At 36.1% G+C, this 16,610-nt stretch overlaps 1 protein-coding gene across 1 annotated transcript in view; it reads left to right on the top strand.

Annotated features, from left to right (window-relative positions):
- Nucleotides 1–13,910: 13,910 nt before the first annotated feature.
- Nucleotides 13,911–16,610, top strand: part of LOC146594025 (putative oxidoreductase ZK1290.5) — a 36,208-nt gene continuing 33,508 nt past the window's right edge. The window contains exons 1-2 of the mRNA XM_085308249.1: nucleotides 13,911–13,914; nucleotides 14,663–14,911. Of these exons, the coding sequence (XP_085164375.1) occupies nucleotides 13,911–13,914; nucleotides 14,663–14,911 (253 nt within the window). The remainder of the gene's footprint in view (nucleotides 13,915–14,662; nucleotides 14,912–16,610) is intronic.

Below are 16,610 nucleotides of genomic sequence, written 5' to 3'. Positions count from 1 at the left end.
GGGGGCTCCGCGGGGCCGCGGCGAGCGCGGCCGGGGCCGCCGGGGCTCCTGCGGCCGGGCAGGCCGGCAGGCAAGCGCCTTTCCGCCTGCCAGTGCGGACGGCTCCCTCCACGCCCCCCACTAAGTACTATTCGGTAACTTTTRTGATGTTCCGGTGACTTGTTTAAAGCAGAGCTTCTTAACTGGAAGTTTTACGATTTTTTTTCCTTCAGCTACAGCTGTTGCAATCAAGTGCCTATGTGGGAACCTCTGCTTTTATTTAAAATTGAAAGGCTAGTACACCCTTCTGTCTYGTGGTTGCAGGACAAGGTGGCCTTTGTGTGTTTTGAAAGAATTCAAATGTGGTAACCCTTGCAGGGCTTTAGAGGCTGTTGGTCATAAAACTAACAGTTATGACACTTGTAGTARTAATTTTGTTTTTAGGAAAAGAAAGTATTTTTCTGCTTGAAATATGATAAAGGGAAATTAATTTTCTATTGTTAATAAAATTAAATGTGGTGAGATCCAAATTATCACTTATGTAGTAAAGAGTCCTGCATTAGAATTAGTAAGACTCTTAAAGCTTTTTTTTTTTTTTTCTTTTTTTTTCTTTTCCTAGAATGTGACTGTTAAAAAAAATAGAAATCCTTTTGAGGTCATTTTAGTTGCCTGCATCAATGCTAGTGATTCTTCAGGAAAAATACTGTATTCAGTTACAGCAAAGCGAAGCTACAGACTAACCAGAATGTATCCTGCTACCAGTATTCAGACTTGAAAGTGGCCATGAAACTTGAAAGATTTATTTTTTTTCTTTTTCCCTTCTTCCCCCTCTGCTGCAGGGAACCAAAGGAAGCATTCTCCCACCTGCCSCCATCAGCTGTTTGAGATTAGGGGAAAAGGGGTTTTGTGTTTATTGAACTGCTGATGAAAAAGCCCAATGTTATCTTGCAGTACTATACTCCTTTTAGCTGTACGAATGAACATCAGGTTCAAAGCAGAACTGCACCTGTAGGTGCAGCCTTTGCCTGATGGAAGGCACCASGAGGCAAGCGTATACAAGTGACTGTTACAAACTTGAGGTTCTTGTAGATACTCTTTAACAGCTCTTTGCAGTAGAAAGAATTCTCCCTCTTTCACCTCAAATGCAAGCAGAAATCTTAGCCTGAATTTTTCTTTTTCCCTTGAATAGCTATCTTTATATATACGTTGGATTGATTAATTTTTATTTCTTGTAAAAGTAAGGAGTTAATTTACATCTTGATTTAAGTCTCAAATTCTTTTATATACCATCTGAGGATCTTTTCCTGTTTCTTAACAATTTTTCCAGAAGTCTCTTATTGACTGCAGATTCTTAAAACATGGATACTGGTCCCAGTCAGTCCTTTATGATGCAGTTTTATTTTAGGGCAGTTCAATATCCCAGGTTTTCCATGATTTTAGACAAACATACAAATCAAAGGCACTTATGTTCTTTGGCTGTGATGCTGGAGTCAGTCAGTAACATAAATATCAGGCTAAGYTATAAAATAAAATGACCCTCATGCTCCTTACATCCTGTAGGTACTGACTTCAGAACGGTTTTGTAAAGTTTTCTATAGTACAAAGGATGGTAAAATTGAAGATGAGAATTTTAGAGACAATGTATTAAGCTACTTAAGTCAGTAAGAGTTGATCTTTGATTTGTAATAGGGCCAATATTTCAACCAGAAAGACTAGATGAATAGAGCTTGTAATGCGTGTTTCATGGTACCCCAAATTGTTTTGAGCAGACTTTGAAAGTCATAGTAACTCAGTATCATCAACAAAATGATTTAAAAGTCTATAAAATGTTAGTAACTGCTCTTACCATACATTTTTTGCATGTACATTTGTAAATATTTAGTGTGTATATGCTGAATGTAAATATTTGTTCTTTTATTATCTATTAACTTTACTAAGACTTTGATGCATCTGTCCATTGTTCCATTATATGCTGAACTGTATTTCAAACTGTCTCCAGAGTCATCACTTCTACTGGAGGTTGTTCAGTAATACATTACTTGACTGGAAGAAGTAGCACAGTAGAAATTGGGTGGGAAGGACTCCTTCTCTACTGAGTAGAATACTGCCTGCTCTTCTTTAGTTATATCAATAAGCACTAAGTAGTTGTTTATCAAGCGTGAACTCAACCACAGTGCAGGACTAACAACCCAGAAGAACAAGAAAATTAAATTTGAAATATTCTAGGCCAGTAACTTCTGTCAGGTGTGGCTTTCAAGGGGCTTCTCTTGATTTGCAGTGGTGTCACGAGCAGCAGAATTTGGTCACTTTTCTGTTTTTTTTCTTGATAGAGTAAAAATTGACATGTTGCTTATATATTCTGCAACTTTTTAAGGATCTTGTGATATACAGGAGAAGTCAGGTAAACTTAAGAAATCCTAATTGTATGCTGCAAAACATTGCAGATAAGAAAAGCTCAAGACTCATGACGCTTGCATTTGTGGTCTAGCTATAAATACCAAGATACACCACCTAGTTCCATGGGATCTTGATCTGTGGTAGGTGTTCCTACTTGCTGCTGTTTTATGAATTAATGATTATTTTTGCTACTGCGTTACTACACTAATGTTTGCAGTTCAAAAAATTTACTCATCAATAAACTAGAGGACAGTAGAATGTCTCTCAATGAGGCAGTTCAAAACCATTTCTGCAGGATTTAAGGTTCGGTTGTTTCTTTGCCATTTCTTATCCCTCTAAACATGCAGACCTAATTGTTACCTATGAAAAATGATCTTTGAGAGGACAGACATCTATGTTGTTTCTGTTGCTGGACAAGGTTTTTTAAGCTTCAGGGGCGGATAAATGTGCTGTTTTGAAGTAGTTGCAACTAACCAGTCATCTCAACTGGGTGGCAGAGCAGACAGACATGCAAGTTGTTTCCAAGAGATAAAAACTCTTTTTGTAGTGGCTGAGAGATGGAATAAGAGACATGTTAACATGGCTCTCAGCTAGACCATGTTATTCAAGATAGAGTCCAGTTGCAGAGTCCAGGATAGCATTCTGAGAAAGAGGGGGGAGGGGGGATAAAAAAAAAAAAAAAGCCCCAGATGGCAAAAGGTGGTAGTGATTCCTTTTTTTTAACCAGGACTTTAGTGTGTGGATTTGTTTTTAAAAGCTCTTAGGAACTGGTTTCCATGTCAGGGCTACTTTAGCTTTCAAATTTGTATAGGTGTGTGATAAATTGGTCAAGGTTTGATGCAAAAGGGGAGACAGGACAAGAAGGAGATAAAGTAGTCTTTCATTAGCTTGCCATTCTCTTTCTGATGCTTTGCACTCATTTACCAAAGCTATTCTTGCTGAGGATGACCCATTTCCATTAAAAATGTCTAGTCAGAAAGATGAATTTGTATACCACAGAAGATTACATAGTATGCAAAACTGTATGATCAGTGTGAAGGGTTACTTGAAACAATATGCCAAAATCTGAACATCTAAAATTCTATATTTACTTATATGCATATTCATATTACACTCTATTTGTATTGTGTCCGCCAGCAAGACAAATCAACCAACAATGGTAAAGCAGGCTGTCTTTCTTGAGACCCCTACTGATTATTGTAAGGCAGCCCACCTTTTTGTGAGAAATTGCTGTGTAGCTGAAGTTTTAATCAATAAAGGAAAAATAATGTACCTCTTTTTAAGTCTAAAATGAATGAGTGCTTTGGCCCTAATACTAGATACAAGTGCAAAGATATGCCCCAGAGGAGTATATTGCCTCATAACGGCTTTAGATTGCTTTAGAAAATGGCTGCATTCAGTATGTTGCTAATAAGACAGCTGTAACTTCTTTCTATATTTGCAAGATTTACTTTATTAATGTTTTATAAATACGGGGCAAATGACAGATTGGTATACAATGGCAGTGTTTTGAAGTYGCAGTTCTTTATTGGAGTTACGTGTTTCCAATTGTATATTTTGTTGTGAGTCTTTGCAATATAATAGGGGATTTCTGTGCTTTAGTTTTCTTAATTTAGCTACAGGATACTTCATCCTTATCTAAAGCAATATCATTAAAAATTGATCATTTTTCAAAGTATTGCACAAAATTTCATTCTCCTTTGGCTTTGGAAACATACTGTGTATGCTTGGTACTGTTCATACTTCTAGTTAGGTAGGGAACCTTCACAAAAGTTTTCATTTCATTAAGGYTTTTTTCATTAAGTCTGTGAGATAAAGCTGCTGCCATCTAAAGCATTTGTATATAATTCAGTAGCAAGAGAAGTTTTCTTCCTATAACTGAAATATTAGGAAACTTTTTGTTGAGTTTAATATGGCATTACTCTTTGTTGGAAGGCTTTGTGGTGTGAGGGAGACTAGGGGATAAAGTCCACTAGTGGTAAAAAATATTTGATTAGTTCATGAACCTTACCAATATGATTCTCTGAACACTTCATTTTCAAGCTAGAAGGAAGCACTCCTGTGCATTTTAAAAACTTTAAAGTTGTGGAAGCTCCATACATGGTTATATATAAATAAATAAAAATTTATTTCTCTATTACAGAAGGACTCTAAAGTCCCAGTGATAGTCATCTCTTAAAGCTTGTTCTGGCTCTCTGTAGTGAAACTGTGTTTGACTTTGATATGATGGTTATAGTTCAATTGAGAAAGATTCCCCCCCACCCCAGAGGCACAGTAATCATGAAATTCAGGATGTCATATAGCCTGTAATTTCCTGACAAGTCATATAACTGATACCAAAAAATACATAGATTGTTTTCTAGTACAGTTGATTTTATGTAATCCTTGGTGTAGATGGGATTAGTAACAGCTTGATRAAATAAAAAGTTCTCTAATCATCTCCTATCAAAGTATAAAATTAATCATATGATTATTTTGGAAGGGAGTTCAGGACAGAAAAATTACAAAATAAATATTTTATTAGTAATAATGATATTAATTGCAGAAGTGCCTGAAGATCATTCAAGAATGGTGCCACTATGATAGGCATTGCAGAAGGAATGCCTACAGGTACTGGCCTGTACAAATTACAGTCAAATAGCCAAAGCCTGAGAAAGAGGAATAAAAATCTYGATAAGTAATAAGATATCAGTTAACTTCTGGCAATATTAATTTGCTTGTGTTTTGTTTTTACTGCATATATCAATGTATCAGTATGTTACASTAACATGATAAAATAATACCATACAGAGGCACACATACAATTCCTTTATACTGTAGAGAGCCATTAAAATCTCTCGTCCTCRTTTCAGGCTGTTCCTTAGGACTGCTTTCTGCAGTTAGCTGCAGCTTTATCTACCTAAATAAATCCTAAAAATAAATTTTTACTGACTTTGCTGATTACAATATTTAAGACATAACATCATTTGCATCACAGCCATGCAAGACTTCTGGTATAATTCCCAGTTCTTTTCACAAATGAGATTTTTCTGGCGGAAAACATAAAGTTGGATTACTGCATTCTCATTACGTCATGTTTGGTTTTTTTTTCTTTTTTTTTTCCATAAAAAGTTACACATAATTTGGAACCTAATCCTTATTGCAAATATTTTAACATTTTCTTCCAGTATGCATTACCTTTTCTATATCGTTACTAATTTGGTTATCTGCTTTTTAATTATTAATTCTAGGGTTGTACATRGTCATTCTTAAAACTTAACTGTGGTCAGAAAAAAAGCCTGTTCTGTTGGGGACTGGAGTCAGTTGAGGTTTTGCTTTTCAACTCAATGGCAGCAGAATCAAACCTTCGCTTTTTGTCATTCACCACTTCTAGTGCCTTTTCTTCCATTGCTTTTTCAGTTCTTAAGGAAATTTATGGAACAGTGGTCCTAGTACCAAGCCTTGTGACATTCCCCCCTATTAATCTTATCCTGTAATAAGAATTGRYKKTTWWTTYYYCCYTTTKKTTTWSSKYYYMAMCSKTTTTTTTTTATTATTAYTATTCTGTCAGGACTTTGCTTCTCACCCATGGTTACCAAGTTTCCCCAACAGCCTCTTGTGATGAACAAAATGCCCCAACTATAAATCTTCCTGTCTCATTCATCCACTTTGTCAGTAGCTCTGACCTTGAGAAGTTGTACTTGAGCTTTGAGGGCTTCCAGATATTTAAYTTCTCTCATACGTACAAAGCATGGATGTATTCCAGGCAGCTGTGTATTYATGGAGTGTGGAACAAAATGAGTATCCTTTCCCAACCTGGCTAAAGTTGCTGAMCTCTTACCTTCCTTGTTTTCTTCTAATTTCACCTGGTTGCAACCTAATGTTCTATTCTTTAAAAACCAGAATGCTGTACGACTGTGTGTGGGGGGGTGGGTTTGGTTTGCGGGGTTTTGTTTGTTTGTTTGTTTAAGAGCACTAGTAAGCACATCTGTGGGAAAACACTGGCAAGTTTTTGCTTTTGTCAGAAGGTACATAATACAAAAACACAGAAATAGCTTTTTGCTGGAGGAAATTGCTTCCTTTTCTCTACTTTTGTCATACCCATAGAAATCTATATAGTCACGAGGCAGGCCTTTTATATTTTTAATGGGGGTTTCTCTAGAATCTGAAGGAAAAAGGAATGGTTTTCTTGATCTTCAGTTCAGCATTCCTTTGTGATCCATTTTCCAGAAAAAAAAACCCTCGAACTTGTTTAATATTTGAGTTACCTAAGTATGTGAGTTAAATAGAAAAATGGAAAGGTTTGATGAAGTCGTCCTTATAAATCACAAAAAAGGGTCAAACACCATTTTCCGTTCATAGAAGGTTGTATTTAGCCCTTACCTGGTTATTATAAAAGCCCTTACCAGTAGCTTTTAAAAAAAATCAATTGGTGCTTACTGCTTTAAAAAAAGAAGTGTCTACTACATCCTACAGATGATAATTCTTTAACATCTGCTTCATATAGAACAGAGGTTTTATTTGCAAGGTTTTTATTTCTAGATAAACTCAGTCTAGMGAAGAGTACTCAGTTTTGAGACTGTACTGTTAAAACATTTGCATAAAATAGAACTGAAGGAAATAAATGGTTATAATAGGAATGTGATGATCACTTTGTATTTAATAACTGTTTGCTCTGGTGTATTGTTTTTGCTGGAGGGACTGAAGTGGATGAGGGCGTTAGGAGCTTTGACATACATTGATTATTTTGCAGAGATTTGTGATAAACGTCCAGATCTTACAGGTACCCGTGTAGCATAGAAGAAATGGATGGCCTAAATATTAATTTTAAGTGCATTATGGTTTCAGTAATTTGTGTAATAAAGGCAGAGCATTCAAGTGAACTTTGTAGATTCTCTAGAATAACTGTAGCCATAATACCAAAGTTCAGTTTCTGAGGAAAGATGTCATGAAAAGAAGTGCAGGAGACCTAATTGGTGTAGTCTACCTACCAAATTTTGCCCTAAATTGTGTTTCCACTTGGATTTAAACTRTAGTATGAGTGCTGCCATCTGATGGGAAGTATACCAGTATTTTAATAGCTTTTTTAGAAGGGAAAACAATATGAAAAGAACATGTCATTTCAAAATATGCTGCTGGTGAATTATTTCCTCATTTCATTGTTTATGTTTCACAGCTAGAACCCATGTGCACCTGCAAGAGTAATATCCACTTGCACTGATTTATATTTGACCTATTAACTGTGACTTAGTAGCAGAAAGATAGCTTCCTTTCTTTCATGTGGGGTTCTTTTTGGCAATCACACTGTTGTTGATGTAGTACGGATTAATTTTATAGGTCCCTTAGTAAGTGTAAGTGATAAAAACAAAGTTAGGCTTTAATGGCTGTTTAATAATTCAAGTTTTTTGTCAGTTTAAGCAGAGATGTTGTTTGTGTATTCTTTAAAATTTTCTRTTGCCAACATTACTTTTAACGTTGTGACTTTAAGTGCCCACTAGATGATTTAATTACAACCCATTTGAAACAAACAAGGAAGAAAACTCCAGTGTATTTAACTTCCATCATTTGTCTTTCATCACGTTTCTGTAATACAGAGAAATGGTATAAAACTTTATTTAAAAAACGTTGCCTGACTTTTATCTTTCAGCCTACATATAGCAGATTTCAATCATCAAACTTTTTTTTCTTTTTTTCCTGTTTGCCACAGCTCCTTGGCATGGGTTTTGGCAGCATTGAATGGTAATGTCACATGGTGGTGTAGCCTAAATCGTGGTGTCTGCAGCAAGGGAGGAAGAGCGTACGGAATCCTAAACTTCAGTTGTAATGTTTATGCCAGGTACCTCCAATACAGATAGAGATGCAAAATCCTTGCAGTGAAAAGAAAAATAGAATAAAAATAAATAAAATAAATAAATAAATAAACAAGAAGGGGGAAAGCCATCTTGTGGCTTTACATGGGTTTCATAACTAAGCTTTGTTCCCTGAGCTTACTGCCTGAATGGAAGTACTTTGCATTCTAATGCRTGCTATTCTAAGGTTGCATGTGTAATGTGAGAGGCAAGGCTACAAGAAATGCTGTTGTCTTGGAAACCTTGAGGAAAATATATTTTCTTAAATGATATGAAAATGTAGAAAATCTTATCAGAAACATTCTTTGTTTAGTTTTAATTTACACTTCTGATAGCTGTGTTGCTGCTGTTCTTTGAACTTGTAAATGCAATTAGATGTCAGTGGGACTCTGCAGGTCTTGGACCTTGCGCTGCTGCATGATTTCGCAGGAGCGGGACCTTAGGTGATGCTTCACAGTTGCACTTACTCTAAAAGTAGTCCTGTGGGTTTGCAAGGTGCTGTTATGATGTTCAAAATTAGCCATCATCTTGAATGCCGTGTTGAATGAGGATCTTAAAATGAGTTATTGTACATATGTTTTCCTGATGTAAGCTACAAATCATAAATTTCAGTTCTCTTTATACTTTTTTCTACAATATTCTCTTTACAGGATTTTAAGTTTACAGTATTTTAAATGCTTTTTAATTAGTGATAATCTCATTGTAAACTACAATTTTTAACATTACTATCCCTCCACTATATGCTTAATCATAAATGATATAACATGTATGCAGATATTAAGCCTTTACTCTGTACTTAAGTAGGGTAGTAGTTCTTACTGCTATGAAATTTTAACTTAAAAATAAGTTTTGATTATTCCTTTTTTTGGAAGTTGTTTAGAGGAGAAGTGTCACAGGTCTCTCAGTATTGTGAATTATTTCCAAATTAATTTTTCATTAATCATTTAGTGTAATCTTTGTCAGAATAGTGTAGGATGATGCCTTAATTAAAGGGGAGAAAAATAATATATTTATTCAGTCTGTTCAGTCTTTATTCAGTCCAAGTTTGCTGTGCACTGCACRTATTGTGCATTTCCATAATGAAGTTAAAAGTTCTATCAAGGTATGATAAGTGCTAGAAGTATTTGTAATTGAGTTAACAAAGAGAACAGAATGAAAATCATTTAAAACTAGTTCACACCAGCAATTCTTTGTGCACTATTAACTGCTAAGATCTAGTCACAAAACATTATCCTGAGGAGAAAAGGTTTAGTGAACCCTAGAAATTGGATTTGATTTATGCCAGAAAATCTGCCTTTTCACTGCTTGAGATTTCTATGGAAGAAAGCAGCAGTCTTTTACTAAATGGTTTCTAAGGTAACATCTTATAGCAGAGCATCTGAAAACAATTTGGTTGTTAATGAGAAATAGTTCTCACAGTGGTGGGAAAGTGTTGAGTGAAAAAAGAGGCTTCAAGGTTTGGCAGTCTGTCTGTAAAGGCATTTAAATAAATGTATGCTGCAGCTCTGCTTATGAAATTTCTACGTGGATTATGCACCCACAGTCTGTCTTTCAGATGTATAGGTCAGTTTTCAGAGCTGTCCTGTCCTGTAAATTTAACTGAGAAGTTTTGAGCAATAAAAACAAGCATTTGTTCGCAAAAGCTGAATAACTTAAATAGCTGGCACTGCCCAATGGAAAGATCTTTGCTCCTACAGCACAAATATTTGCATTTTAGGGGTCATACTGTATTTCTTACTGCCAGAAATACATTAATGAATTGGAGTCGTAGCAGCCCAGTGACAGTAGGTGCTGCTTGCAGAGTTCCTGTGCTTGTTACAGGAGGTATTCTGAGAAATRACTTTTATAACCTCCTTTTCTAAAGTTCTAACTAGGTAAGTTTCAACTCGGCGATCAGAGATATACCTTAATTTTACAGCCAATCTGAATATCTTTTACAGTCAGGCCCTCTGTGAGATGCGGCGGGGGGCTGGAGCTTCTGTCAACAATGGCTCATTGCCATTTCTTCCTTCCTCTGGGGAAGAGCGAAAGCTAGCAGTTCGGGCTTCCCTTTCCCTGGAAACATGGTAAACATGTAACGGCTCCCTCCTGCTTTTCCACTGCAGCTAGACTCTGTTCCTGCGTTCTGCTCTTTGATGCCTGAATAGAATCCGAGTTCAAGATCACACTCGCATGCTTTTCTTCCTTGTGATATTGAAGTGTATGAACTTATTTTAGCTGAAACGCAAGGGAGAAAAGCAGTCCCAGAGTAGCTGCTTTGCACTAAACAGTGGATTACATTTAGCAGGAAGATCTGAAATAACACATAAGTAAAGATTCTATTAATAAATAAAAACAGTAAAATTCGGACTGTACAAAGACAAGAGAAACTTCAGGGTGGAATCTCTAGATTTTCACATAGGTCAGGTGTGTTAATGTTTTATTAACATAGCAATATTAGTTACAAACTTGAAAATATCACATGCATACAACATAGTCGTTAGGCCATAAAAATGCATGTAARCATAACTAAGACCTCTGATGGGAGTTTTCTGGTGAATCTTTTTGTACCAGTGTGTCGTTACTGTATCAAAGTACCCACCTCACTGCTGTGCTGGCAGAATCATCCTCACGTGCCATGAGATTTGCAGAAGCAAGTTCGTAACCATACTGTGACTGTTGTAGCTCACATTGCATCATATTTCTACAAAACTACCTTTTTCAGCACCTGTTTATTGCAGTTAGAGCACTGCATTGGCATTTTCATACTGAAGTGTCAAAAGGGGGTAAAAGTTTCAGGAATAATGTAGACTAATTCTTGTAACTTCTCTGCAGCGTTGACCTAGTTTTTAAATGGCTGAGTTTTAGATAACCGGTCTGCTGCTCTAGTCCTGACCAAAGCATTTGTTATATAATGCAAGTCTGCTTAGTGCCTYTCCGTTGTCATTGTTGTTGTCCTAACAAGTCTTCTAGATGCCTGTCTTCTCTGTAGGTTGCATTTCTACATGAAGTTCAAGGGCAGTTGCCCTTGTATATTAGATGCTGCTCTTCATGACTGAGTCAAGTGTCTTGAGTTGTATCATTAAAATGGTTGTGATTACATTTAGAATGTAACTGTGTCCCATAACCAGAAATTCTCTGTAATTGTGTTACGAAAATTTTATAGAATGATAGCTTCATAACAAGCTTGACCTTTATTTCACCTGCTGTAAAAGAAACCCCTGCACTCTTCCAGAGAAGATGGGAGGCAATATATTCTTTATGATTTGATGCTAAATGTGATTTTCAGAGTAACTGACCCAGTTGACCCTGGCACTACTGGAGAGAGTCCAGTGTAGCACTATGAAGATAATTAGAGGACTGAAGCATCTCTTTTATGAGGAAAGGCTGCAAGAGCTGAGCCTGTTTAGTCTGGAGAAGAGAAGACTGAGAGGAGATCTTATCAATGTCTGCAAATACCATAAGGGAGAGTGTCAAGAGACTGGGGCCAGACTCTTCTCGGTGGTGCCCAGCAGCAGGCACAAACTGAAACAAAGGAATATAACGCTTGAATATAAGAAAGAACTRCTTCACTGTGAGAGTGATAGAGCTCTGGAAGAGGTTGCCCAGAGAGGTTGTGGAGTCTCCTTCTCTGGAGATATTCAAAACCTGCCTGGACATGATCCTGTCTAATGTGTTCTAGGTGACCCTGCTTGAACAGGGGAGTTGGACTAGATGATCTCCAGAGATCCCTTTCAACCTTACCCATTCTGTGATTTTAGAAACAGGAAGGGGATGGAATTAGTGCTAGTTCATATTAATTTTAAATGCAAGACTAGATTTTGTCTTTAAATATGTATCACATACAGTTGGGGGGGGGAGGGAAGATAATCCAAATACGTAAGAATGTTAAAGTTAGTATATTCAGACAATGCTAAGTCTGATTTAAAGGTGTAAAACCATGAGTAAAGAAATTCAGCATTTAAGTTATTTCACCTTCTTTTGTCACCATTCTGAATCTATGAATTGCAAAATATTTAGTCACAGAAGTAAATGCAAGAAAAGTTCAACTTATAGAATCTAGAAACTGTAATCTTCATCACATTATTAACTCTTAGATTCCTGATTTGTGAAGTGATARTATTACATAATTATTAAGCTTTTTTTCTTTTTTTTAATAGTGCATAAGGACTGTTGATTCATTTTAAGACATAGAAATGGAGATAATTCCCTCTGGAATGATCTTTGTCTGTTTCCTCTGGAACAGTTGTACATGCCATCGCTGAATGGGGAACAATAACAAAAATGTATTTTGAATTTTTCTTCTTCCCCACTCCTTCCCTTTAACTTAAAAGGGTTAAAAATTGTGTGTCCTAGATATTCTTTCTGGAATCCACTATGCATAAAAAGGATCTGAGTCTATTTGCAAGACTTCTAAATGAACTCCATTCATTCCTTGCTTAGAAATGTCCATTCAAACAGTCACAATAGTTACAACCTAATTTCTTTGGCACCAATACCAGCTTATTAAAAGTGAAGAAATTGTTATGAAGTATAGTATTTTCTCTATGCTAGTTATATAATTCTTTAAAGTTCCTTTAGTATCTGTATAATGTARTAATTACATGTTCTCTGTTGCAATGTAGGAAGATTCATTTAAAATTATTAAGCAGAGTTACGAAGATTTTGCAATATCTAGTTTGGAAATGTAGTTTGATCTAGCTTTGCTTGTTTCAGTGTGAAATAAGATACAGGGACCTCATTTCTACATAATTCATGAGTAAAGCCATTTATAATACTGGCGATAATTGGTGGCTGTGGAGAAAAGTTTTAAAGATTAAAAAAAACATTAAAAATCTGATTTRCATTTGGAAGATAAAATATTTAATATGCATGTTAAAACTGCAGGAATATAGCGTTATGATTTCATAGCTCAAAAATCCATGAAGGAAAACCACTACTGCAAATTCTGGATATCACAAAAAGTAAGTAAATTGAGGATTGTCCCATTGTGGTCAGCAGAATTTGATGATCCTCAGGTGAATATGTATGCTTGTGATATCAGATGATGTATCTTATTTTTAAATAGCTTGGAAGTGTTGAGAAAGATTACACAGACACCACTGACTTTCCTTCTAAGATTTGGAATGAACAAAACTGATAAGCCAGGTTCTCCTAAGTGCTTGTCATGCTTGTGGATAAGGCTTTTGTAAGTTTTCCTTATTGCTGCACATGTTGTTACAGTGTTCGTGAGTGAGTGGAGCAGACCACCGTAGGCATTCTCTCTCCAGTTCAGCTGTGGGAGAGTCTAAGGATAAGCACAAAATAATTGAGTTTATTTTCGTTTGTTTCCTTTTTCTGACAAACTCAGTGAGCATGTAACAGTTCAAGTTCATAATGTGCAGATAGTTGTGTTAACTATTTCCTTTCAAATAGAATATTTAATATTAAACAGAGGATACAAATTCAAGAAGAGTATGTTACTCTTCTTTGACGTGGAGTCTTTATTAGCTTTGACAGAGGCTGAGTACTCTGATACTGCAGTTGACAAAGTGGACTGTCATGACTGCCCGGGGCGTTCTAAAGCTAGTGACACAGCCGCTTGCTTGCTTGCCTATAGAAGTAGAATCTTTAAGTAGTAGTCATCATCTTGGCAACCGGCTGTTCTAGCTGACTAGTACTGATGGGGCATTTCCTCAGATAAACTGTAGAAAATACTGTTTGTGGGAACTATGTGAGTGGGGGCGAATGGGTGAGGGGCTCATGGCAGGAAAAACAACTTACAGGAAAGGGTAAGTAGAAACGTCATCCTTGCACTCAGCCAGTTCTTTATCTGACAGTCCTCCTGCTGGTTGCTTTTCCTGCTAACTCTCCTCCTCCTTCCGTCCCCTTGACATGCAAAATGCATTATTTTGGACATCCAGTGAATACCTGCACAATGAGGCTTGCAATACTTTGTTGCTGAAACTCCCTGTATACCTATTCTCCAGCTCTTGTGCAAGATTCCGTTCTTTTGGTTACTGCTGAGCTTGACTCATGCACAAGTTGCACCTGCAGTATGGCCCAGCGTGGGGTTATACAGTGCAATGATAATATGAAGCTACCAGGAGTTCAACAGAATAAAGATTTGAGGATGTCTCTTACAAAGCAAGCTGCTGCTTGTGTATTTGTTTCTTCTTGTTAATAAATTCATCTGTAAATACTGTATTTCTACGTGAAAATTAAACATCACATATTAATATTCCAAAAAGTATATATTTTCTCTTTGGTAGTCTTCGGCCTGACTTCTGGCATCAATATACTAGCACTTCACCTGTTTTTCCAGTCTGGAGATCTGTAAGCATGCATTATCTGTCAATTCTCCTCTCTTTATTATTTTGGAACGAAAATTCAGTAAGAAGGTTATGTGATAATTTCCAAAAAGAGGGGAAAAAAAGAAATCTGAAATATGTCGCTTATAATTTGTTGTTGATAACTGACTTCTAATTTCTTTTCTTTAGGTACTTCCCATCATGGTGGTTATTCCCATGATGCTGTGGTCTATGCATTACAAAAATGTGGCATTCGTCATCTTGACACAGCAAAAAGATATGGCTGTGAATCTCTTCTGCAAAAAGCCATCAAAGACAGTGGTGTGAAGCGGGAGGACCTCTGGATAACTACCAAGCTGTGGCATAGTGATTATGGCTATGAAAATACAAAAAAAGCCTGTGTGGAGTCCTGTAAAAGACTTGGTGTTGAATATCTTGGTATGAATCTTTATATAGTTCATTTATTGCACCTTCCATAGAAATACTAGGAAAGGTAAAGGAACTCCTGAATCAGCTCTATAGTACAGATAAATTGCAGGAGCCTGGTTTTGCCTTTGTTTGTATTTTTGCAATTTCTTGTTCTGTTTGTTCTCTAGAAAGCTTATGTGTGTAACTGAGAGAACAGAATATATCCCTAATTTCAACTGTTGCAAATATTTTAAAACATTTTAAAYGACATTTTTGTAAAATTATATTTCATTGTTAAATTGATTTGAGGGTCAGCTATATGACTGGAAAAGTGTTTTGCTCCAAACAAAAAAAACAAAAAACAAACAAACAAAAAAAAACAAAAAAAAACCCCTCAAACCCCCACACCTATGAAACAGATTCAGAAACTTAAAAATAATTTAGTGATAAATGCCTGATTTCTTGTCTCCTCTTCTAAATCTCAAGGAACAGGCATCCTCTAAAACTTACTTTGTAGGACTATTAACATCTTTTAAAAATCTGAGAAGCTGCCTATGTTTTTATCTGATGCAAAATCATTTTGGGAAAATGTTCATAGGGTCTAGAAGACTTCAGAAGGTTAAATTTACTAATACTGAACAGGACTTAGACACTCTTGAATTTGCCCTCATCATAAACCTCTCATTGTGAAAAATGTGATATTGTTACTGAAATAAATCCCATATTAGACAGACAAGGAGCTGCAATAATGACCCAAATTCTTTGTTCCAACCAGGTGACAGCAGTAGAGGTACTAGCTGTTGAGACTGTTGTAAGGCAGTCACTGCTTTAAGAGAGTGTTCCATGTAAAATACTGTTTTGAAGCCTTTTCGATAAACACTTGTGGGAAAATGACATTAAGAGAGCAATGTTCCAGAGCTTTAATTTGAATTGTTAGATTATATATCCATGAGAAGCTGGAAATTTCTATTATTTGTGGGCAGTGGCTAGAACAGATATTCTGCCTCTTGCATTTTCTAAATGTGGTCCTCCARCTGGCAGTCACAATAAACCAATATGAAATGGCAGCAAATATTATAGGTTTGGCAGTTGGAGCATATGTTCCTTGGGATTTGGATGAAATATCCAAAGTAACTTACTGGATGTGCCTTGTGGGTTACTRTATTCATAAACAATTTTATTTTCTGTGTGACTGTTTCAAATCAGTTGGATTTAACCAAATTTAACCTATCACAAATCCGCAACTGGAGTTGGACAAATGTTTGTTATATCAGCAATTTCAGTGTAATCAAACGTGGCCACTATTTTGCGTCCAAATAATGATGAAACACTCAGTTTAGATTGTGTATTAATGCAGAACGTTTTGGAGGTTACTTCACATTGATCCTTTTTCCAAAAGGATTTTTTTTTAAAAAAAAAAAAAAAAAAGGAGGGGGGGAGATGGGGCAAGAGAGAAAAGTACATTCGCATACTAAGTGCAGTGAAGACTGAGGAAAAGCAAGGAAAATATGGTCATTGCATTGAGATAACCATGCTTATAACTGAAAAATACTGTTTTGCTTTCAAGTATCTAAAATGTCCCTGCACTTTTGAATTAACAGAAACAGTGTTGATTGTGGGTGCCACAACTACTAAGAAGTAATAAGCCACTCAATATTTTAAACGTCAGTGTGAAAACAGTTCACATACTAATGTTAGATTTCCGTCTTTTTTTTTTTTTTTTTTTTTT

The sequence above is a fragment of the Rhea americana genome, unplaced genomic scaffold, assembly GCF_003343005.1.
Source record: "Rhea americana isolate MKP2758 unplaced genomic scaffold, rheAme1 scaffold_272, whole genome shotgun sequence".
Lineage (NCBI taxonomy): Eukaryota > Metazoa > Chordata > Aves > Rheiformes > Rheidae > Rhea > Rhea americana.
This window is presented reverse-complemented; position numbering and strand designations above follow the sequence as displayed.